The 25,338-nt window shown below is 54.9% G+C and overlaps 1 protein-coding gene across 1 annotated transcript; it reads right to left on the bottom strand.

The window, feature by feature from the left end:
- Positions 1–194: 194 nt before the first annotated feature.
- SLC45A4 (solute carrier family 45 member 4) lies at positions 195–22,280 on the bottom strand. Its single transcript, XM_032953103.2, has 9 exons — positions 22,166–22,280; positions 11,531–12,340; positions 7,936–8,124; positions 7,174–7,353; positions 4,395–5,412; positions 3,769–3,994; positions 2,735–2,834; positions 2,184–2,395; positions 195–1,807 (listed from the first exon to the last, which is right to left on the bottom strand). The coding sequence occupies exons 2-9, from the start codon at positions 11,982–11,984 to the stop codon at positions 1,355–1,357; spliced, it is 2,832 nt and encodes a 943-aa protein (XP_032808994.2). The 5' UTR covers positions 11,985–12,340; positions 22,166–22,280; the 3' UTR covers positions 195–1,354.
- Between the last annotated feature and the right edge of the window lie 3,058 nt (positions 22,281–25,338).

Raw genomic sequence — 25,338 nt, 5'->3', positions numbered from 1 at the left:
CAATCGCAACACCCGTTTCTCTTTAACGAGAAAAAAGTTTAGAATGGGTGACGTTTCGGGCAATGGAGCTTCTTCATAGGACATACACAGAAAGGCCAGAGAGGTAGTTATCATGACACCCCCACCTCACACCCCCCCGCTCTCGCACTGCACCGCCCCTCTCTCCGAGTGACAAACAGAGGCACACGCGGAGCGATTGGCCCACGCTTTAATTGCACCGTGACCACAGCCACCCACGCGGACGTCCGGAAACGACGTCGGCTTCGGGCACCCGCGGTCAGAGTTCCACGGAATGACGCGGAGATTCGGTTTTCAAAAATCACGATCAAGAGTACAAATAAAATCACACAGACCAGACGGGGGCCTTCAACGGGGGAATGCTCAGCCCCCTCCGGAGGCTCGGGGCCTCGCAGAGGGGGGCCTCAGTAGGGCCCCGGCACAGCCATCGACTGACACGCGCACAAAGACAAAGCAGCCTTCACAGACTGTTGGGGCAAGTGCTGTTAGCGAATAGCAACTATGAAGGCCGGCACTGTGGCACACGAGGGGGCGAGTGGCCAACGCCACGCCCGGCCGCCTTTGTCTCCCCCAGTGGCAATGTTTACTACACACCGCACCAGGTACTCATTTGAAGCCGGGTCGACCTAGGGGAAGTCCAGGACCGGTTCAAATAATTGCCACTGGTGTTGGCCGTGAGCGGGTGTCGAACTCTGGTCGCTGGGTTCGTAGTGCAGAGCGCTAACCAACACACCCCCGCTCTCCCCACACACACACACACGTACAAAGATAAAAGTCTCCCTTTAGCCTACACGGGCTGTTGGGGGCAAGTTCTGTTCGTGACCTCCTATAAAAAGGTGTATACACACACGGTTATTACACACACACACACACGTGTTAGGCATGTAACGAGCATGAAATCAGTAATTAAAATCGATACGAGCATCGAATCACTGGTGAGAGACCCAAGGGATCAATTATGCAACGTGTACGCAACTTACAGCATCATGCAAATTATACACGAGAGCTACACGTCGGCGATAACTGTGCAAACAGAGAAGGACAAACCTATCGGGACACAAAGCATGGCCGACACAAGCGGCGCGGTAGAAACGAGACCGAGAGAGGCTTCTATTGGAAGCCCTTCACCCCCAGTCAACCGTCACTCAGTGGCAGGGTCGCTCATTCTCCTCTGCAGGCCGCCAGTCTGGAAGTCACTCTCAACACAGTCACAGTCAAGCACTCTCGCACTCTCGCACTCACACTATCTCACACACACACACTTTCACTCTCTCTCTCACACACACACACACTCTATCACACACACACACACACACACACGCACTCTCTCACTATTTCACACACACGTCTCCAGCTGCAGCGCCGCCGCCGATGGTGTCGGCGCCACCACCGCCGCCGCCTCCTCCACCTCCACCCCCTTGCCAGGCTTGCGCCGCAGCTGCAGCGTGGCCGGCGCCCTCTCGCGCCGCTCTTCCTGCGCACAGCCGCCGCCGCCTCCCTTCCCTCCTCCCGTGCCGTCCTGGGCCCTCCCTTCCTTCCCCTCCTCCTTCTCCTTCTCCTCCTCCTCGTCGTCGTCGTCCGGGTAGATGAGGATGAAGGTGGCGGCGAGGAAGGCGAGGAAGGCGGCGGCGGAGGCGACGACGGGCACGGAGCGCACGGTGTCGAACGCGTCGATCACCACGCTGATGCCGGCCGCCACCAGGATCTGGGAGATGTACACCTGGCACGACAGGATGGCGCAGTCGATGCCCAGCCCGCGCCGCGTGCCGCCGGGGCTGTGCCGTACGTACTGGGGGGGGGGGGGGGGGGGCGAACGGGCAGAGAGGTGTGCGGAGGTAAATATATAGGGGGAGAGAGAAAGACGTGTGCCAGGTGTAGTGTGAATGGGGATCGAATTCGGGTCACCGGGTTTGTAGCCGCAGTGTGCTAATCACTGCGTCACACACACACACACAAAGACACACGCACAATGAACAGAGGCACAACGACACACGCGCGTGTTGTTGCGTCTCATAGCGGGTCGAGGCATCATGTAGCAGTTAGACCGCAGCGTGCAAGAGTGCGTTGTGGCGTTGTTGTTGTTGTTGCAGCATTGTTGTTGTTGTTGTTGCAGCATTGTTGTTGCGGCGCTGTTGCAGGGGGGTGAGGGCGGGTGTTGCACGCACCTCATCGTCCTCGTGGTAGAATCCCAGCATGGCGTAGGGGCAGTAGGACAGCACCACGTAGAGCAGCCCCATGGTGCCGATCATCGTCATGGACACGGCCAGGTTGGGCACTGCAGCCATCACGGCCATGCCGAGCGAGAAGCCCAGCGTGCCGACGCTGTACAGCAGCTTGAGGCTCACGTCCCGGTGGACTGTGTAGCGCTGCAGCAGGCCTGCACACACGCACGAGCGCACGGGTCACTCTCACAGACGGTAACCATGGAGACGGTATAGGAGGATACGGTGACCGTGGAGATGGTGACCATGGAGACTGTAACGGAGGATACGGTCGCTCATTCCTCGGCCCTTGCACTGGGCCCCCCCCCCCCCCCCCTGCCATCTAATCCACTCTTATATTTGTTTCCGCTTTTGAAGTTCCGTGAGAGAGAGCGCCTTGGAGCTCGGGCGCTTCTCTCTATAAGCAAATATAATCTGAGATAAGACGCGTCCGCCGGAAGTGGAGTCGTCGAGAGAGACAGAGTGACCGCGCGCGAGCGAGAGGGCGGCCTCACCGGAGAGCAGGGCGGCCGTGGCGGCGTAGATGACGAGGCCCCAGCAGCCATACTGCACCCCCTTGTTGTAGTTCTCCAGCTCCGTCGAGTTGTGGGGGGCCTGCACGGACAAAAATCCCCCACCCCCCACCCGCCGTGTAGCATTAACAGACTGTTCGGGTGCCCCGGTGGCTAGGAGATGTTCACTACCTCGCCTGGTATGCAGGAGTTCATGGGTTCGATCCCGAACCTGACTCCTGCTGTATATTTGGAGTTTGCGCGTCTCTCTCCCCGTGGTCGTGCAGATTTTTTTTCTCCGGGTCCTCTGGTTTTTCTCCCCACATTTAGAATCAACATCATCACGCGTTTAGAATCAACATCACCACGCGTTTAGGGTAGCTGGGTGCTCTACATTTTAATACGATGAGCCACTTCGCTGGGCTATCATTCATGGCCAAGTCGCTTCTGAAAAAGAGCTATAAAAATAATTTAGTTTCGTTTTTAGTTTGGGGCAAGCGCTGTTTCGGAGTAGCGCCTACGAAGGCCGGTACTGTGGCACAAGAGGGCGGAGGGCTTCGTGGCCAGCACCACGACCCTCGGCGTCAATAGTGGCGATGTTGACATGCCACGCCAGCGGAGGCCTAGGACCGGTTCAGGTGAGAAGAGACCAGGATAAGAGTCTCATCTGCCAGTGACCTGGGGGTAACCACAATTATTTGTTCATCTTTCCTATACTTTGCACTCCTATCGTGATTGTGCATTGTTTGTTGATTTCACGTTCTGACTTGCCCTCTACTGGACATCTGTGAAAAAAAAGAGCTTTATAGCTCATCGGATTCCTCCTGCAATATAAATATTCCGATTTGGACAACGTGCAACACAAACACAGCACAGCAATGAAGCAAATAGAAATCGGCGTAACAGTGACAACAAAAACTGCATCACGTGATAAATCTAAAACATCCGACAGAGGCACATAGATAAGTATTACGTTCCTTGCCCCGTTGTACCGTACGCGTGTGCGTTGCCATGCGTGCGTGCATTGCCACGCGTACCGTAGGCTCGCCTTGGAAGACCACCTGGCCCATGAAGTCGGTGTAGAAGACAGACATGGCGATGATGGACACCCACGTGATGAGGTGGCACAGGCAGAGGCGCAGGAGCTGCCGCGGCATCTTGAACATGGAGAGCCACAGTAGGCGCACGGACATCTCCATCTCCACCTCGTCGCTCGACTCGCTGCCCTCGCTCTCCTCCGTCGCGCTGCTCGCGTGCCGCAGCCTGGCGCAGCGGTCACGGGGGGAGATCGGAGTTCGGGGGGGGATCAGTGGTCAGGTGACGATGATGTGTGCCATGCCGGCCTTCATAGGTGCTCGCTAACAGCACTTGTCTCAAAAACCTGTTGAGGTTACATGGGGGATTTTTGCCTTTGTGCTTGCAACAGGGGTGGGGGGGCGGGGGAGCATGATGATGAGGGGATCAGGAGGACACCGGGATTAACCATTACGAGTTTTGACCCCAGGGTCAAACCAGCGGAGGGGAAACATTTTAATTAGGGCTGGAAATGTGGGAGATAATTGGGGATGCGTTTTTCACTTGGCTGGGCGGTGTGCATGTTCACGGTGCGTGTTCACGGTGCGAGCGTTCACGGTGCGAGCGTTCACGGTGCTTGTGCAGTCACCTCGTGCGCTGCTGCATCCTCATGCGCTGTCGCCGCTGCAGCTCGTAGAGGTCGTTGAGGCTGCGCGACGCCTTGATGAGCAGGAAGGCGTTGGCGCGCCGGTGCCGGTAGCGGTGCGACCCCAGCCGCCCCGAGTAGGCGTAGAAGTCGTACGTCGCCTGCCGCTGGTAGAACTGCTGGTGCCGCCGGCGCATGGACGCCGAGCGGGGCCTCAGCCCCACGCCGTGCTGCTGCTGCGGCCTTCCCTTCGCCTTGGTCCCGTTGGCCAGGCGGCGCCCGTCCCCCACTCCTCCGTCCGCCGCGACACCCAGGAGCTCGCCACCGGCGCCCGCGTCGTCCAGCGGCGGCAGCAGGAACGGGGCGTCGCTTCCCTCCCGGTCTTCCGCGGCGCCGGCCAGGCTGTCGTTGCTGCGGGCGGCCTCGGCCGTGGCGTGCGCCGGCGTCATGAAGGGGCCGTCGAACTCGGAGGGCTCCATGCAGCCGAGGTAGAGCAGCTCGGAGCCGACGTCGCCCATGTGCAGCACCGAGTCGCTCTGCGATCGTAGCAGCTCGGCCTCGTGGACGTCGTCGTCGTCGTCGCGGCCCATGTACACCTCGTGGTTCGAGCGCACCTCGTCGGCGAACAGGCACGACAGCGCCTGCGAGCGCCCGCCGTCGCCCGCCGGCCCGCCCGACTCGTCGTCCAGGTCGCGGTCGTCGAGGCCGCACTCCGGGTCGCGCGACGACGACGCCGCCGCCGCGTCGGCGGCGTCGGTAGCCGCCCCCTCCCCCTCTTCGAGGTTCGGCTGCAGCGAGGAGTTGGCGCGGGCCGAGTTGATGGCGCGCGACGAGCCCTCGTCGCTGACGGGCCCCGTGTACACCTCCTCGGGGATGCTGAAGAGGTGCAGCAGCAGCGAGGCGGTGAACACGAGCGACGTGAAGAAGAAGAGCACCTGCTGCTGCGAGCGGAAGGCGAGGCCCAGCGGCGTGTGCGTCCAGTCGATGCCACCCATCATGTAGCCCAGCGCGCCGCCCAGGCCTGTGGCGGGGCACATGCGCGGTGTCACCGTGGGACTGGCTCTCTCTCCCTGCGAGCCCGTGGCTCTCTCCCCCTGCGAGCCCGTGGCTCTCTCCCCCTGCGAGCCCGTGGCTCTCTCCCCCTGCGAGCCCGTGGCTCTCTCCCCCTGCGAGCCCGTGGCTCTCTCCCCCTGCGAGCCCGTGGCTCTCTCCCCCTGTGAGCCCGTGGCTCTCTCTCCCTGCGAGCCCGTGGCTCTCTCTCCCTGCGAGCCCTTGGCTCTCTCCCCCTGCGAGCCCGTGGCTCTCTCCCCCTGCGAGCCCGTGGCTCTCTCCCCCTGCGAGCCCGTGGCTCTCTCTCCCTGCGAGCCCGTGGCTTTCTCTCCCTGCGAGCCCGTGGCGTTCTTTCTCTGCGAGCCCGTGGCTCTCTCCCTGCGAGCCCGTGGCTCTCTCCCCTTGTGAGCCCGTGGCTCTCTCCCCCTGTGAGCCCGTGGCTCTCTCCCTGCGAGCCCGTGGCTCTCTCCCCCTGTGAGCCCGTGGCTCTCTCCCCCTGTGAGCCCGTGGCTCTCTCTCCCTGCGAGCCCGTGGCTTTCCCTCCCTGCGAGCCCGTGGCGTTCTTTCTCTGCGAGCCCGTGGCTCTCTCTCCCTGTGAGCCCGTGGCTTTCCCTGCGACCCCGTGGCTTTCCCTCCCTGCGAGCCCGTGGCTTTCCCTCCCTGCGAGCCCGTGGCGTTCTTTCTCTGCGAGCCCGTGGCTCTCTCCCCCTGCGAGCCCGTGGCTCTCTCCCCCTGCGAGCCCGTGGCTCTCTCTCCCTGTGAGCCCGTGGCTTTCCCTGCGAGCCCGTGGCGTTCTTTCCCTGCGAGCCCGTGGCTCTCTCTCCCTGCGAGCCCGTGGCTTTCCCTGCGAGCCTGTGGCGTTCTTTCCCTGCGAGCCCGTGGCTCTCTCTCCCTGTGAGCCCGTGGCTCTCTCCCTGCGAGCCCGTGGCTCTCCCTGCGAGCCCGTGGCTTTCCCTGTGAGCCCGTGGCTTTCTTTCCCTGCGAGCCCGTGGCTCTCCCTGCGAGCCCGTGGCTCTCTCCCTGTGAGCCCGTGGCTCTTTCCCTGCGAGCCCGTGGCGTTCTTTCCCTGCGAGCCCGTGGCTCTCTCTCCCTGCGAGCCCATGGCTTTCCCTGCGAGCCTGTGGCGTTCTTTCCCTGCGAGCCCGTGGCTCTCTCTCCCTGTGAGCCCGTGGCTCTCTCCCTGCGAGCCCGTGGCTCTCTCCCTGCGAGCCCGTGGCTCTCTTCCTGCGAGCCCGTGGCTCTCTATGGGAAGGGAGGCCCGGAATGGAAGATAGATTTGTGAAGCGAGTCAGTGTCTGCTATTTGGTTACTTACGGCCCATACCTAAGAGAGGGCCCGCTTGGCACGGTTGGCTACGTATGGTGCAAAAGAAGTTCAACATGCATACATACTTTAAAATATCTGGCAGTTCATCAGCATTGGTTCAAGAAATGCCTTACTCTGCTGCATGTGTGTTGAACTTCCTTTGCACCGTACATAGCCAACCGTGCTAATCGGAGGTGCTGATGCCTCTGAATATCAACACCGGTACAAAGGGTGAGTACTTGTTTTTGAGCCAACTTTACTAAAATCACGCACTCCCAGAAGGCCGTGTGGCTGATGGGATGTGTCATTTTTTTTATTACGCGAAAGGCGAATTATCGTCCGCTCATCAATAAAGTTTGGCTTCAATAATGGCGGGTGGTGGGAGGGATGTTTGTCTCTGTGCCGTCGTCTCTGTGCGTGCACATACTGCCGGCAAGCGAGTGGATGCTGAGCGCGCGGTCCTGCTCCTCCGTGTCGGCGTTGTCCAGGAGGTACGCGTGCACCGGGCCGTCTGCCGCGTCCGCACAGAAGTCCAGGAGCACCACCCCGAGCACCGTCACCACGATCCCCACGAGCTGCTCGCCCGGCACGTCGCCCACCGCCAGCCCTGCAACAAGCGTCACCGTGGCGGCGAGTCGGAAGCAAATCATCACCACCAGGGGGTGGTGTGCGTTTACGTGTGTGTGTGTGCGCGGGGAGCGGCAGTGTAGCGGTTAGCGCTACGAACCCGGCGACCCCAATTCGATTCCCGCTCACGGCCACCAGCACCAGTGATAACTATGTTACCTGGTCCTGGGCCTCACCTAGGTCGACTCAGTCTCAAGGGAGTACCTGGTACGGTGTGTAAATATCGCCACGAGGGACACAAAGGTGGCTATACGGCGGGGGATCTTTGTCTGTGTGTGCAGGGCAGTGCCCGCGCGGGGAGGGCGGTGCACGTGCGTGCGTGCGTAAAGCGTGATGCGCGCACGTGTGTGCAGGGCAGCGTGTGTGTGCAGGGCAATGCATGCGTGTGCGTGCAGGGTGGCGTGTGTGTGTGTGCGGGGCTGTGCATGCACGCGCGTGCAGGGCGGCGTGTGTGTGTGTGCGGGGCTGTGCATGCGCGCGTGTGTGTGTAGGGTGGCGTGTGTGTGTGTGCGGGGCTGTGCATGCGCGCGCGTGTGTAGGGTGGCGCGCGACGGGTGGGCACCGATGTTGGCGCCGTTGAGGAAGAGCATGATGCCGATGAGCGTGCCGATGCTGAGCACGAGGATGAACGGGCGGCGCCGGCCCCAGCGCAGGGTACAGCGGTCGCTCGCCGAGCCGATGAGCGGCGTGAAGATGAGACCCAGCACGGGGCTGAGGAACCAAGTGAGCGAGTAGTACTGCTCAGGCAGGCCTGTTCCAAACAAACACACACCAAAAGACAACGATCCCCCGTATAGCCTTTAACAGATTGTTGGGGCAAGTGCTGTTAGCGAGTAGCATCTGTGAAGGCCGGCACAGCACACGAGGGGGTGGGTGGCCAGCACCATGCCCGACCGCCTTAGTCTCCCCAGTGCTGATGTTTACACACCATGACCTCGGGGAGGCCCAGGTCCGGTGCAGATATTCACCACTGATGAAGGCCGTGAGTGGGAAATGAGCCCAGAGCACCAGGTGCAGCGAGCAGCACGCTAACCACAACACTACTGTTTCCAACCGTAACGTTGCGCCGGTCTCACACTTTGAGGCCACGTGAGGTTTCGAAGGCTCGCCGGCAGAAGGTTACGGAATTAGGCCCAGGTGTTATGGGTTTACTGAGATGACTGGCAGATGCACCACTTGTGCTCCCCACTGTGCCACCTGGCTGCATTTTAGCTGCCCAGTGCTCAAGTCGTTGTTGTGATTCAGAGCGAGACCTCCGCTGCCAAACCGGAGCTGATCATAAGAACACTGCCCAGGCAAGGAAACTTCTCCACTCTCCCCACAACTGCCCCATCTCTCATGGAGAACAGAGCCAGAGGACCAGGGAACATTTTACGACGTAAAATACCCAGACAGGTGGTCTATTTTTGTGGTGCTGATGGTAAGGCACCATCTCTTAGTAGCACTTTGCAGATTGAGCAGCGGTGCCCCCCCCCGCCCTCACAACAACCGCCATTCGCCACTAAGTGGCGGTAACGTCACCACGACGCTTGCGCCAGGCTATGTGCACGTCGAGGCCACGTGAAGTGTCGAACGCCCACTGGCAGGAGGTCACGGGAAGACCCAGATGCCACGGGTCGACAAAAAAAAGAGACTACTGGCTGATGCACCACCTGTGCCCCCATCTGTGCTAACTTGCTGTGCTTTAGCCACCCGGCGCTCCGCTCGTTGTTGTGAGCGTCGCTCCTCCCCCCGCCGTTTTAGTTGGAGGGTGACTGCCTCCAATTGTCCAGTAGCGTCTTTCACGAGCCACCTCCACAGAAACCAATCTTGACCCCGCTGGGACCAGTCATCGGCTAGTCCACTCAGCTCCACATCCTCCAGTACCACATCACTCCATCTCTTCTCCAGCCCGTGCCGCGCCCGTTTAGCCCCCTCGATCCAGCCGAACAAAAGCTGTTTAGGCATGCAGTGGCTGGGCATGTGGTCTACATGATCCAGCCAACGCAGCCTTGCCTGCCAGAGGAGCTCACCGATGGGACTTTGTCCAGATCTTTCAAGGGTATGTGAGCTCCTCACACAATCCAGCCTGGTTAAACACAGGATGGATCGTAGGTAGGCCAGCCTAAATGTTTCTAACCGGCGAAGATGTTCCATTAGGGGGGTCCACGCTTCGCAAGTGTAGAGAAGGGAGGGAATGACCGTGGCCGAGAAGACCTGAAGCTTAGTGCGGAGTGACAGACCAGGTAGCTTCCACACAGCGTTACGCAACCGATGAAAATATGCCGCTCGACTGTTTCGGAGTGAGACCTCTGCTGTCAAACCGGAGCTGGTCATAAGCACACTGCCCAGGTATGGGAAACTCTCGACTCTCTCCACAACTGCCCTATCACCAATTGGGAGTTGTGGGGATGGAGTGTCCGATGGTACAAAATACCCAGGCAGGTGCTTAGTTTTGCTGGGACTGATGGTAAGTCCCCACCTCTAAGTGGCAAGCTCCAGGTTCAGCAGCAGCGCCTCCAACTCCTCCTTTGAGTGAGCAGCTATTACCAGATCATTGGAATACATAACATGGTTGATCAATAGGGAGCCATCCCTTGACCGCACCCGGGCATCGATCAGCCTCCCATTGTATCTGTACCAGATGGATATTCCTCCGGTACAGCTATTGAAGGCTTCATGAACTACGTGGTCGAAAAAGATGTTAAATAATGTGGGAGCCAGAGGACATCCCTGGCGCACCCCAGGGAATGGCTCCGACTCCCGGCCACGTAGTTTTACCCAGGCCCACTCACCATCATGAAGGTCCTTAATGATCGAGAGCAGCGGGTCAGGGACTCCGAAAGCACGAAGAACAACCCAGAGCCCAGGCCTACTGATGGTATCATAGACCTTGACCAGGTCAATAAAGCAGAGAGGTAGGTCTTGTTGGAATTCCCTACACCTCTGGTGTAACAGACGGACAGAAAATATGGCATCTGTGCAGGACCGCCCTTTCCTGAAACCACATTGGGGCTCCGCAAGCCTCTCATCAGCATGGCTGGCAAGGCTATGTTGAATAATCCTTGCCAGGACCTTTCTCGGCATAATGAGGAGTGAGATGCCCCTGTAGTTGTTACAGTCTGTGCGGTCCTCTTTCTTAAAGAAGGGGACCACCAGTGCATCCTTCCAATCCTGCGGAACCCATCCAGTGGTCCAGACTGTTGTTATGATGTCATGTAGGGCAGTCTGTGGACAAACGCCACCCTCCCTCAGCATTTCGCTTGGGAGATCATCTCTGCCTGGTGCCTTTCCTGGTCTCAGGCTCTGGATCGCCTTCAGTACTTCCTCAACAGATGGCACCTCAGTCAACCACTCACAGGGGGTGACTTCTTCCGATATTTGAGGCACCGCAGCCTCAGCAGGGTCATCCTCACTTTGTGCCACGATGTTTTCCAGGTTGAGGAATTTCTCCTCCCCCAGAACCTCACAGAAATGCTCAGCAAATCTGCAAACCTGTTCCTGGGGGTCAGAGATTGGATCACCGTTGTTTCCCCTAATTATGGTAATAGGTGTGGCGCTGCAGGTTACTTTTTCGATGGAATTAAAGAGCGATTTGTGATTGCGGGCCATTCAGGCAGACTCCAATTCCTCATCAACTCGTGACCACCAACCATCCTTGCAGTGCCTCACGGCTCTCCGAACCTCCGAGCGAAGGCTGCGGTAAGCCTCCTCATTCTCTGACGTGGGATGCTGTAGACGATGAGAGTCGGTCTGTCGCTTTTTCTCAGCCAGCCTGAACACCTCCTCTGTCAGCCAGGGTCTCTGAGGAGGTCTAGACCATGTACCCAAAGCAGCCATTGCAGCTGCATGAACCACAGTCCTAAACCTCGCCCATTTCCCCTCGACATCAAGAGGAGTGGGGGACGATGCCAACCCCAGTCGCAAGCTCAAACACACTCACACACACACACGCAGGTATGTAATGGCAAGGGGTGGTGCCTCAATCTGGTATGTGTTTGTATACATGCCAGTGTGTGTGTGTGTGTGCGCCAGTGTGCCTTTGCCAATGTGTGTGTGTGTATGCCCCGCTATGTGTGTGTGTGCACGTGTTGGCACACACATAGCGTGTAGCCTTAACAAGCGGTTGGGTCGTGTTGTTAGCACACGCGCGCATACGCGCACGCACGCGCACGCACCGATGGTGAGCAGCACGGGCGTGACGAGCGCAGTGTCCACCGCGTAGCAGAACTCCCGCCCGAAGGTGATGGCGCCGTTCATCACCCACTGGCGCAGGGGCAGCTCCTCCACCGAGCTGTCGCTGTCGCTCTCAGACTCATCCCCATCCCCGCCGGGCACGGCGGCCACGCCGCTGCCGCTCTCCTTGCCGGGCCAGGGCTCCACCGCTTTCTCCGCCTCGTCCCCACCACCTCCTCCTCCTCTTCCCAACAACGCCATCGTCGCGTCTCCTTCAGATGGCGAGCGGGCGGCGCCGTCCTGCACGCGACCGTTGCCTCTGGCTTCATCGCCGCCGCCGCCGCCGCCGCCGCCGCCGTGGTTGTTATTGCGGCTGTTGCGGTTGACGCCCGCGGGCGGCTCCGGGTTCCGCCGATGCTTGCGGTTGGACGCCCCATCCAGGAGGGCTTCTTCCATCTTGTCGCCCCCCCCCTGCCCCCCCCTTCCACCAAACTCCGCTTTCCTCGTGCTTTCTTCCGAGCAAACCCGGCGGATCCCTCCGCCGCTCGCCCTAGCGACGTACGATTCTCGCTCTCGGCGAACGAGCGTTTTAATAAGAATGCTAAGCTTGGCTTGGTGCAGAAGCTTAAAGGATTAACTCGAATTAAAATTACTTCTCTTAGTGTTTATTAAAAATCCATATACATAACCATTCAGTCAATTCCAGTATGAGGATCTTGTTGGAGGCGATGTCGGGCTGGTTGCTGAACTTGGCGCAGGAAGGCACGGGGAGCGGCACAAGCGTGACTCGCCCCATCGAGGGAGCCTGGCTTCTGCAGGCCCCACATGCGGCGCCACACGCAGCATCGCACACACGGAGAAACACGCGCACAGCGTCACGCACACACAGAGACACGTGTGGAGACACACGCACAGCGTCACGCACACACAGAGACACGTGTGGAGACACACGCACAGAGACACGCGCACAGCGTCACGCACACACAGAGACACGTGCGGAGACACACGCACAGCGTCACACGCGCAGAGACACGCGCACAGCGTCACGCACACACAGAGACACGTGTGGAGACACACGCACAGCGTCAAGCACACACAGAGACACGTGTGGAGACACACGCACAGCGTCACGCACACACAGAGACACGTGTGGAGACACACGCACAGAGACACGCGCACAGCGTCACGCACACACAGAGACACGTGCGGAGACACACGCACAGCGTCACACGCGCAGAGACACGCGCACAGCGTCACGCACACACAGAGACACGTGTGGAGACACACGCACAGCGTCACGCACACACAGAGACACGTGTGGAGACACACGCACAGCGTCACGCACACACAGAGACACGTGTGGAGACACACGCACAGCGTCACGCACACACAGAGACACGTGTGGAGACACACGCACAGAGACACGCACACACAGAGACACGTGTGGAGACACACGCACAGAGACACGCGCACAGCATCACGCACACACAGAGACACGTGCGGAGACACACGCACAGCGTCACACGCGCAGAGACACGCGCACAGCGTCACGCACACACAGAGACACGTGTGGAGACACACGCACAGCGTCACGCACACACAGAGACACGTGTGGAGACACGCACAGAGACACGCGCACAGCGTCACGCACACACAGAGACACGTGCGGAGACACACGCACAGCGTCACACGCGCAGAGACACGCGCACAGCGTCACGCACACACAGAGACACGTGTGGAGACACACGCACAGCGTCACGCACACACAGAGACACGTGTGGAGACACACGCACAGCGTCACACGCGCAGAGACACGCGCACAGCGTCACGCACACACAGAGACACGTGTGGAGACACACGCGCAGAGACACGCGCACAGCTTCACGCACACAGACACGCGCAGAGACACGCGCAGAGACACGCGCAGAGACACGAGCAGAGACACGAGCAGAGACACGAGCAGAGACACGAGCAGAGACACGAGCAGAGACACGCGCACAGCGTCGCACACACAGAGAAACGCGGAGACACACGCACTGCGTCGCACACACAGAGACACGGCGCACAGCGTCATGCACACAGAGACATGCGCGCACAGCGTCGCACGTATACAGAAACATGCATAGTGTCATGCACGCACAGACACGCGCAGCATCGGACACGCCGAGATACGTTCGCACAGCGTCAAACACACGCAACAAGACAAAGCATCACAGAGGTGCGATGAGAGCAACACACTATAAGGCACCCGGCATCATCGCACACAGGCGTCACGTACGGCTCGCGGATCAAGGCGCGCGGCGCACAGCCAGAAACGTCATCTCTCACGGGTGACGGAAAGACACACAAACACAGGATTGCCTCCCAAGAGACCCCGAGAGCCTCGCTGTACACACAACACTCGCGGGGAGCCACAGGCAGACTTGGCACTCCCACGCGCACGGCCTCACCTACACAAACACACGTAGCCTCATACTTGCACAAAGGCAGAGATCCCCTTCCAATGCTCACCAATGAGCCCACCCATTAGATCACCAATGAGCTCAACCATCAACATTTAAGGCAGAGTCGACTTAGGAGAGCATCAGGAAGCAGTTATGATATCCCTCACCGCTGACATTAGCCATGGCAGGGAATTGAACTCAGGTGCGCCGGCGTTTAAGCGCAGTTTGTTAAGCAAAGTGCCACCGCTCCCCATAACACATGCACCCACACACACACACACACCTCGCACACTACCCCATATAGCGTTAACAGACTGTTGGGGCAAGTGCTGTTAGAGAGCACCTATGAAGGCTGGCACGGCACAAGAGGGGGTGGGCGGTCAGCACCACGCCCGGCCGCTTGTCTCCATAGCGGCGATCTTTACACACCGCACCAGGTACTCATTTGAGGCCGAGTCGGCCTAGGGGAGGCCCAGGACCGGTTCAGATATTCGATACTGGTGTTTGTCGTGAGCAGAAATCGAACTCTGGTCGCTGAATTTGTAGCACAGTGCGCCAACCACTGCGCCACCGCTCCCCACACACACTCACCAGCACCCACAGACCAACACACACACACACCAACACTCACCCACACTCACCCACACACACACCAGCACCAACACACCAACACCCACACACCAACACCAACACTCACCAACACCAACACTCACCCACACACCAGCACCAACACACACCCACACACCAGCACCAACACACACACACCCACACACCAGCACCAACACACACACCCCCACTGGGGTGCCTTACACCATAACCTGGACTCTGCTAAGGGAAAGCGGCGGCAGCTTTCACGGCGATGGGATCGATAGCCAGGTACTGTGCGGTCACATTTATCTACTCTAGAGCAAGCATTCTGGTGTGGCGGTCTTGAGCATGAGACTTTGGAAGCAATAAAATGCCGAGTGCTGGTCCGTGTGAACATGTTTACGTAAGTGTACATGTACGTGCGTGCGTGGGTGTGTTGGTGGTGAGCGGTAGTGCAGCGGTTAGTACGCTGTGCTGTGAACCCGGCGACCAGATATCGATTCCTGCTCACGGCCAGCACCAGTGATGGTTATCTGAACGGGTCCCAGGCTTCCTCTAGGTCGATTCAGCCTCAAATAAGCACCCGGTGCAGTGTGCAAACATCGCTTCTAGTGAGACAAAGGTGGCCGGGCGTGGTACTGCAGGCCTTTATGAGGCGCTCGCTAACAACACTTGCCTCAACAGTCTCTTCAAGCTACAAGGGGCATCTGTCTTTGTGTGTGTGCATGCCTGTAGGAGCAGCGATGTGGGAAGAGGCATTCATGCGTGAAGCTAACAAACATGGCCGCTTGCCACTACAAAAAAATAGATATTTACATCCAACACTCACTCCGTGGCCTCCTCTTTAGACCAGCAATATTTATTTATTATCCTTGTGTACCGAGGGAAGCCTCACCGCGTCTCAAGACTCTTGTTCAAGAGAGTCCTGCCAGGATTTCAAAGCGAAAGGGGGGGGGGTGATATTGGTGTTGCTGCTGCTGCCGCTGCTGTGTGTAGTATCAATTGAATAATTTTTCAGCATTGGGGTATTTGCCCAGAAACATTTAGTGGTGTTTTGTTTGTTGTTTAGCCATGTTTTCCAGCAGCATTTGGTACATCAGGGTGGAACGGTGGCACGGAGGTTAGCGCACTGCGCGATGAACCCCGAGTCCCGAGTTCGATTCCTGGCCACGACTAACACCAATGGTACCGAGTGATATCTGAACCAGTACTGGGGCCTCTCCTCCTCCCCCCCTTCCACAAACTTAAACGAAAGCTAAACTATTTTTTATTCTACCAGGTAAGGCCCACTGAGCTATAAAGCTCTATTTCAGAACCGACTGACCTAGCCACAAATGATAGCTCAACGAAGTGGCTTATCACGTGGACATTTATAGCAGACAAATTCTCTAAAAGCATGTTTCTAAACTTGCACTGGCCAGCGTGGTGACTTATGGTCAAACAACCTCCTCCCCTGCATGGAGATTCCTTTCACCAACGCTGTGCAGAGGTCTGTGGTTTGAATCCTGCCACCCTGGTTAAGGCCGCAGGTGTAATGACCACAAAAGTACCTCGTGCAGTCTGCTTCAAAGTGGCCGTTAAAGATCCCGTGAGGTCGTCCGCGAGGGTAGGGCCTCATCGTGTGCCAGCGTCACGGTCCGATTTAGCCAAATAAAAAAAGTTACTTGCAAATTGCCTTACTTGGAATCTGCACAACGATCGTCACCCCCTCCCTCCTACTCTGAAAAACTTTGCCAGGGCCCTTCTGAAAAAGCTTCACGAGATTCAAACAAGCATCATGATGAACAAAAAATATTATAACACGCGATGCAAATGGATAACCGTTTTAACCAGTTGTCTCTCCCGCGGTTACCCAAGTGGCGATGTGTACACACCACGAGATATACAGTGCATGTATTTTAACTGCCATGCGATTATCCCTGCCGCTAAGATGCATGCTTATTGGGTGCCGAGTTACCGCACATTCTGTTGCACAACCCAGCGGAACATTCCAGAGCTGCTCACCACACACTTGCATAACAAAGCCATCGCCCAGGTCTCAAACCCTAAAAACCACACAAACACCACCTTCCGCTGGCATTGGACACCATCCCAAAACAGCGAGCCCCAAGCAGGCCTCCTCCCTTCCCCAAACCTGAACCACACAAAGAAAATGATTTACGCGGAAGTTCACCGTGCGGACTCGGGTGTTAAAGCGCCGCTGACAAGCTAGGTTTTTTGAGGCCAGGTCCTCGACGGCCCGCGATTTAAACAGTGCACTCAAGTGTGGCGGTGTTTTTTTGACGGTCAGCGAGTTACATTATTTAGTATCAAATGGGACAATTTTTTTCCCAGTATCAAAATGATGAAAAAAATAATAGGCTTTACCCTTTCCTGCAACAATACAGGAGGCGTTCAGATGTTTGAACACCAAAGAGACACCAATCGCTTTTTTTGGTGTTCCCTGGTCAAACACCGGTGAGACACAACCAGAAAGGAGGATGTCTCTGGTGCAGGCCAAATCAGTATGAAAAACAATGCACACATTATTATCAAAGCAGTTCGTTTGCTTGCTTTACCACAAGCGTGTGTGGTTGACACAGATTTGATGCCTTACAATAGGTGTCTCTTTGATTTTTAAACATCTTAAGACATGTCATTGCCAGACAGGGTAAAGCCTATTCTAATTATTTAGTGTTATTATTGGTATTAATAACACGAAGCTATTTAACTCCGGGAAGCCTGAGTCTCAAGACTTGTTTTCAAGAGGGTCGTGCCATATGTTTGCAGTAGGGGGCGATGTTGCTGTTGAGATCCAAAAGTTTGAGTATCGAGATGCTTGGTTTGTACCAGTTGCAGTGTGCGTACTTTTTGTTCACTATGGCAAAAAACTGGAGAATTCGGGAGAACAGGGAGAGAACTAAAAAAGACTCCACACACTCACACCATCATACTGACAAGACAAAGATTCCCCGTATAGCCTGTAGCAGACTGCTGGGGCAAGTGCTGTTGGTGATCACCTAAGAAGGCTGGCACGGTATACGAGGGGGTGGGTGGCCAGCACGACACCTGACTGCCCCTCGTCTCCCTGGTGGCGATGTTTACACATTGCATGAGGTACTTATTTGAGGCTAAGTCGACCTTGGGGAAGCCCACGACCGGGTCAGATGATCGTCACTGGTGTTGGCCGTGAGCGGTTTTTGAACTCGGGTCGCCGGGTTCGTAGCGCGCTAACTGCTACACCGCCGCCCCCGTCATCACACACTGGCTCTCACGCACTGCAGAACGGGACGGAGAGCATACAAACTTCACAGAGAAGCAATGATTCACAAAGAAACCCACACTGTTTTTACACTGAACTGTGTGTGGTTAAACCGGGTTCTCAAGTGCAGTGAGTTCATGGTCAACCCAGGTCACCAGTGAATTACACAGAGACCCGTGGGCTCACACCGAGAGAGACCCGTGGGCTCACACAGACACCCGTGGGATCCAACAGAGACCCGTGGGCTCACACAGAGACCCGTGGGATCACACATAGACCCGTGGGATCACACAGAGACCCGTGGGATCACACAGAGCCCCGTGGGATCCCACAGAGATCCGTGGGGTCACACAGAGACCCGTGGTATCACACAGATACCTAGATACAGTAATGATTTAGACTGGGCTGTAATTAAACCGGGTTTTCAAGTATAGCGAGTTGATGGTGCTAGCCCAGTCACAAATGATTGCACGCAAAAAAACACCATCAAATTAGATTTCACGTTTTACTTCCTGTGCCTAAATTCTGGCTTTCCAGTTCTGAGAATCAAAACTGTTTTCAGTTTGACTGTCATGCTTCGAACATCTCAAGAGCAGATCACAGGAGATGCAGTACTTCCACCTCTCTGGCCTCGCTACGAGCGGTGAATAAGCCGCATTGCCCGAAACGTCGCCTACTACAGTAATATACCTTTTCTTTTTAGGGTCCCAAGCAGTGTTGCTATTGACGAGGGTGTCGAGGTGTTGTTAATTGTCCTTAGTGTACCACTGCCAAAGCTGTTAATAACGTATTAATAACCTATTACAGGACTACTACACTTGTTTATGCAGGAAAGTATTGGCTAGTCACAGGAGGACCCTGCTAAATTTTCGCAGGAGGGGATGATGTTGCTCCCATGTGTCAGTCCGATTGAGTCATCTGCATATAATTATATTTCAGCAACGGGGTGTTTGGCTAATACCAGTTAAAACCTCACAGTCTCAAAGAGTTTTGATCAGGAGGGCCCTGTAGCTCCAGTGGGATGTCTGACCACTTCCACGTTTGCCGAGCTTCATGTGGGAAGACAACCAGAGAACCCAGAAAAAACCCCACCATGTATACTGGAGGAAAACACTCAACATCCTGCATTCACATTCATATTCCTGAATCCACTTACGTTAAACCCTCTCTTGACCACCTTTCATCCCAAGCCTACAACACCTGGTATTCCCAGATAACCTCCTCTCCACGTACTAACCAGGCTGAGCCCTGCTTAGCTGCCGAGATCTGATGAGATCAGGCACCTCTCCGACTGATCCCGAGACACTGCTAAAGCACAACTCCACGGAGCTGCTGCCCACCAGCTCGTATGACTGGGAAGCCTGACGGTTTAATGGCCCTGAACAGGGAAACTTTATTGAGCTGAATAGACACGACTAGGCACATGATGGCGAGCAGGTGGGGACAGCAAGGACCTCCATGCTCATCAATGGGCTCACCCATACACACTAAGACTCACCAACGGGCTCACCCACTCACCAACGGGCTCACCAACGGGCTCACCAACGGCCTCACCCACTCACCAACGGGCTCACCAATGGGCTCACCCACACACACCAAGACTCACCAATGGGCTCACCCACACACACCAAGACTCACCAATGGGCTCACCCACACACACCAAGACTCACCAATGGGCTCACCCACACACACCAAGACTCACCAATGGGCTCACCCACACACACCAAGACTCACCAATGGGCTCACCCACACACACCAAGACTCACCAATGGGCTCACCCACACACACCAAGACTCACCAATGGGCTCACCCACACACACCAAGACTCACCAATGGGCTCACCCACACACACCAAGACTCACCAATGGGCTCACCCACACACACCAAAACTCACCAATGGGCTCACCCATACACACCAAAGCTCACCAATGGGCTCACCCATACACACCAAGACTCACCAATGGGCTCACCCACTCACCAACGGGCTCATCCACTCACCAACGGGCTCACCCACTCACCAATGGGCTCATCCACTCACCAATGGGCTCACTCACTCACCAATGGGCTCATCCACTCACCAACGGACTCACCCACACACACCAATGGGCTCACCCATACACATCAAGACTCACCAATGGGCTCACCCACTCACCAATGGGCTCACCCATACACATCAAGACTCACCAATGGGCTCACCCACTCACCAATGGGCTCACCCATGCACACCAAGACTCACCAATGGGCTCACCCACTCACCAATGGGCTCACCCATACACACCAAGACTCACCAATGGGCTCAACCACTCACCAATGGGCTCACACACTCACCAATGGGCTCACCCATACACACCAATGGGCTCACACACTCACCAATGGGCTCACCCATACACACCAATGGGCTCACCCATACACACCAATGGGCTCACCCATACACACCAATGGGCTCACCCATACACACAAATGGGCTCACCCATACACACCAATGGGCTCACCCATACACACCAATGGGCTCACCCATACACACCAATGGGCTCACCCATGCACACCAAGACTCACCAATGGGCTCACCCATACACACCAAGACTCACCAATGGGCTCACCCATACACACCAAGACTCACCAATGGGCTCACCCACACACACCAATGGGCTCACCCACTCACCAATGGGCTCACCCACACACACCAATGGCTCACACACTCACCAATGGGCTCACCCATACACACCAATGGGCTCACCCACTCACCAATGGGCTCACCTATACACACCAATGGGCTCACACACTCACCAATGGGCTCACCCATACACACCAATGGGCTAACCCATACACACCAATGGGCTCACCCATACACACCAATGGGCTCACCCATACACACCAATGGGCTCACCCATACACCCCAATGGGCTCACCCATACACACCAATGGGCTCACCCATACACACCAATGGGCTCACCCATACATACCAATGGGCTCACCCATACACACCAATGGGCTCACCCATACACACCAATGGGCTCACCCATACACACCAATGGGCTCACCCATACACACCAATGGGCTCACCCATACACACCAATGGGCTCACCCATACACACCAATGGGCTCACCCATACACACCAATGGGCTCACCCATACACACCAATGGGCTCACCCACTGACCAATGAACTTCTGTATACTGCAATGTATACTGTATATTGTAGTGAATAATGTATGCAGTGTATAGTCTAATGTGTACCGTATGTAGCACATTCTGTATGTCTAGTACGTGTAGATGCAGTACATTGTAGGCAGCGTATACTGTACGCAGTGTGTACTGTATCCCTATATACTGTTCGCGGTGTGTACTGTATGCCATGTATACTGTACGCATTATATACTGTATCCTGTATATACTGTACGCGATGTACACTAGTCTAGTGTACACTGTACACTATATTATACTGTTTATACCGTACCTTCTGTATACTATATATTAACTGAATAATAGTTTTTAATATATTTAGTGTATACTGCCGTGTATACTACATCTACTGTGTATACTGCATTACAGTATATTGTATACGGTGTATAATACAGTATACACAATGTATACCACATATAGAGTGTGCCAGTGTATGTTGTATTATACCGAACACTGCATGTGGCGTACACACCATGTGTAGTATGTGCCATGTACATGTGTAGTATGTGCCGTGTACATGTGTAATATGTGCCGTGTACATGTGTAGTATGTGCCGTGTACATGTGTAGTATGTGCCGTGTACATGTGTAGTATGTGCCGTGTACATGTGTAGTATGTGCTGTGTACATGTGTAGTATGTGCCGTGTACATGTGTAGTATGTGCCGTGTACATGTGTAGTGTGTATACGTGTACATGTGTAATATGTGCTGTGTACATGTGTAGTGTGTATACCGTGTACATGTGTAGTATGTGTACTATGTGCTGTGTACATGTGTAGTGTGTATACCGTGTACATGTGTAATATGTGCTGTGTACATGTGTAGTGTGTATACCGTGTACATGTGTAGTGTGTATACCGTGTACATGTGTACTATGTGCCGTGTACATGTGTAGTGTGTATACCGTGTACATGTGTACTATGTGCCGTGTACATGTGTAGTGTGTATACCATGTACATGCGTAGTGTGTATACCGTGTACATGTGTAGTGTGTATACCGTGTACATGTGTAGTATGTGCCGTGTACATGTGTAATATGTGCTGTGTACATGTGTAATATGTGCCGTGTACATGTGCAATATGTGCCGTGTACATGTGTAGTATGTATACCGTGTACATGTGTAGTATGTGCTGTGTACATGTGTAGTGTGTACACGCGGGCCGTGCGTGCAGGACACCTACCGCATGCGGCCTCCCGTGTCCTGTGGTCGCCGCACGCAGAGCCCTGGGCAGCGAGTCGAGGGGGGCCCCGCTCCGGGGTCTCTTAATGGTGGGGGGGGGGGGGCAGAGACAACGAGGGGAGCCACGGGGGAGGGGCTGGGGAGCCACGGGGGAGGGGCTGGGGGTGGGGGGAGGCGCTGGGCCGGATTCAACGTCACGGGCCCCGCCCCGGCGACTCCGCGCACAACAACAGCGGTGACGCCCTCGTCAGTCATCATCATCATCATCGCGGGGTCGGTCCCCCTGGCAGGGACCCCCGTCACACGGGATGCAGGGTCCCTCGGGACACAGAGACCCATAGACTCACACAGAGACCCATAGACCCATAGACCCACACATAAATCCATAGACATACAGAGACCCACAGACTAACACAGAGACTCATAGACTCACACATAGACCCATAGACTCACACAGAGACCCATAGATCCACACATAAATCCATAGACATACAGAAACCCACAGACTAACACAGAGACTCATAGACTCACACATAGACCCATAGACTCACACAGAGACCCATAGACCCACACATAAATCCATAGACATACAGAGACCCACAGACTAACACAGAGACTCATAGACTCACACATAGACCCATAGACTCACACAGAGACCCATAGACCCACACATAAATCCATAGACATACAAAGACCCACAGACTAACACAGAGACTCATAGACCCACACATAGACCCATAGACTCACACATAGACCCATAGACTCACACAGAGACCCATAGACCCACACATAAATCCATAGACATACAAAGACCCACAGACTAACACAGAGACTCATAGACCCACACATAGACCCATAGACTCACACAGAGACCCATAGACTCACACAGAGACCCATAGACTCACACAGAGACCCATAAACCCACACATAAATCCATAGACATACAGAGACCCACAGACTAACACAGAGACTCATAGACCCACACATAGACCCATAGACTCACACAGAGACCCATAGACCCACACATAAATCCATGGACATACAGAGACCCACAGACTAACACAGAGACCCATAGACTCACACATAGGCCCATAGACTCACACAGAGACCCATAGACTCACACAGAGATCCATAGACCCACACATGAATCCATGGGCATACAGAGACCCAAAGACTAACACAGAGAGAGACCCATAGACCCACACATAGACCCATAGACTCACACAGAGAGAGGCCCATAGACTCACACAGAGACCCATAGACTCACACAGAGATCCATAGACCCACACATAAATCCATGGACATACAGAGACCCACAGACTAACACAGAGAGAGACCCATAGACCCACACAGAGACCCATAGACTCACACAGAGACCCATAGACGCACACATAAATCCATAGACATACAGAGACCCACAGACTAACACAGACTCATAGACCCACACATAGACCCATAGACTCACACAGAGACCCATAGACTCACACAGAGACTCATAGACTCACACATAGACCCATTGACTCACACAGAGACCCATAGACTCACACATAGACCCATAGACTCACACAGAGAGAGACCCATAGACTCACACAGAGACCCATAGACTCACACAGAGACCCATAGACTCACACAGAGACCCATAGACTCACACATATACCCATAGACTCACACAGAGAGAGACCCATAGACTCACACATAGACCCACAGACTCACACAGAGACCCATAGACTCGCACAGAGACCCGGAGACTTATGCTGAGTTGTTATTAAACTGGGTTCTAAGGTTTAGTGAGTTCACGGTCTCAGCCCAATGACCGCACATCGTAATAAAAGCACGTAAAATAACTAAATGTTTTTTTCTATTACTGTAATCTTTGGATAAATTCCAACTCTGAGAATTACAAAAAAACATTGCAGTATCAGCTTGATTGTCACGCGTCAAACTCATACTTTATAGCGGAGTGTGGGAAAGCGTGCCGCCTTCTGGAGAAAGAATACAAATGCCACGTAAAGGATTTTGGGGGGGGATCCTCTTGCTCAGCTATTCCCAGACACATGGAGATGATTTATCAGTAAACACGGAACTTTGGACCAACGTTGATCCAACATTGGTCCAACGTTGATCCAGCAGTTCCATCTCCATGCCAATGTTGGCCCTTCAGCGTTGACACGTTTGCCAGAGATAGCTAGCCCCTCCCAATGGATTCTTCATTTCGTAATGAAAATGCTGCCGATGGCACAATTGGAATGAACTGTGTTGAAAAAAATAAACACAGAGAAAACTCATTTAAAAATAAAAAAATAAACCCAAGAGATTAAATGTGTGATTTAAAAGAAGGTAAAAAGGTCGAGAAACTTGCTCGGCATCGGCAGGCTGGGGTCACAGTGAGGAGAGCGGTAGGCGGGTCTCACTAAGTCACGATCACAAGGTGAGCACACCAGCCATGACGCATTGGCACGATGGAGTACGGTAAATATAGCACAACACATCTTGACTTGAAGCTTTCGTGACTGCAGGGATTCATATTCTTTGGGTCTTTCGGTAAAGTCACGTAGATAGTTTCAAAGAAAATAACACCCCCCCCCCCCCTCTTCCTGATGACGAACGCTTGTGTTGCGATCGAAACGTCGTAGTTTTTTGTTTATTTTCTGTTATTTTCTTTGAACCTATCTACGTGACTTTACCGAAAGACCCAAAGAATATCAAATATCAAGCACAACAACTATAGAATATAAACATTTTGTGACACGCCGCTTTGTCTGCACGAAACACATTAAGTTCAGTAAAAAAAATTCAGCCCGTTGGTCTCCCAATACCAGGGAACCCTCCATGTAGTATTTAACAATGACATTCGTGTCCATAGTGACACCGCTCAGCTGCTTGGCACAGCAATCCCCTGTGAGCTGGCATGATGGAATGGCTGTGTTGCTGATCTGGCCAAGAAGGCATCGAAGAGGTTTGGGTTTCTATTGCCGTGCCAAAGCCTTTAAAGACTTTAGGCAATTATCACTGCTCCTGTGGTAATCAAAAGTCTGACCCAGGTTGGAATCCTGCTCCTCCTGCTGCTGCTACTTTCACATCTGGGATTGAGGCTTCAGTTCTTTACCTCACTGCGCGTCAATCAAAGTGATTGATGTGCATATCCAGTACTGGCTAAATCACTCCGGTCACTCG

This window comes from Petromyzon marinus, chromosome 12 (assembly GCF_048934315.1).
Source record: "Petromyzon marinus isolate PM22_M1 ecotype Great Lakes invasive population chromosome 12, UKy_Petmar_22M1.pri1.0, whole genome shotgun sequence".
Taxonomy (NCBI): Eukaryota; Metazoa; Chordata; class Hyperoartia; order Petromyzontiformes; family Petromyzontidae; genus Petromyzon; species Petromyzon marinus.
The sequence above is the reverse complement of the archived record's forward strand: the minus strand, read 5'-3'. Positions and strand labels throughout refer to the sequence as shown.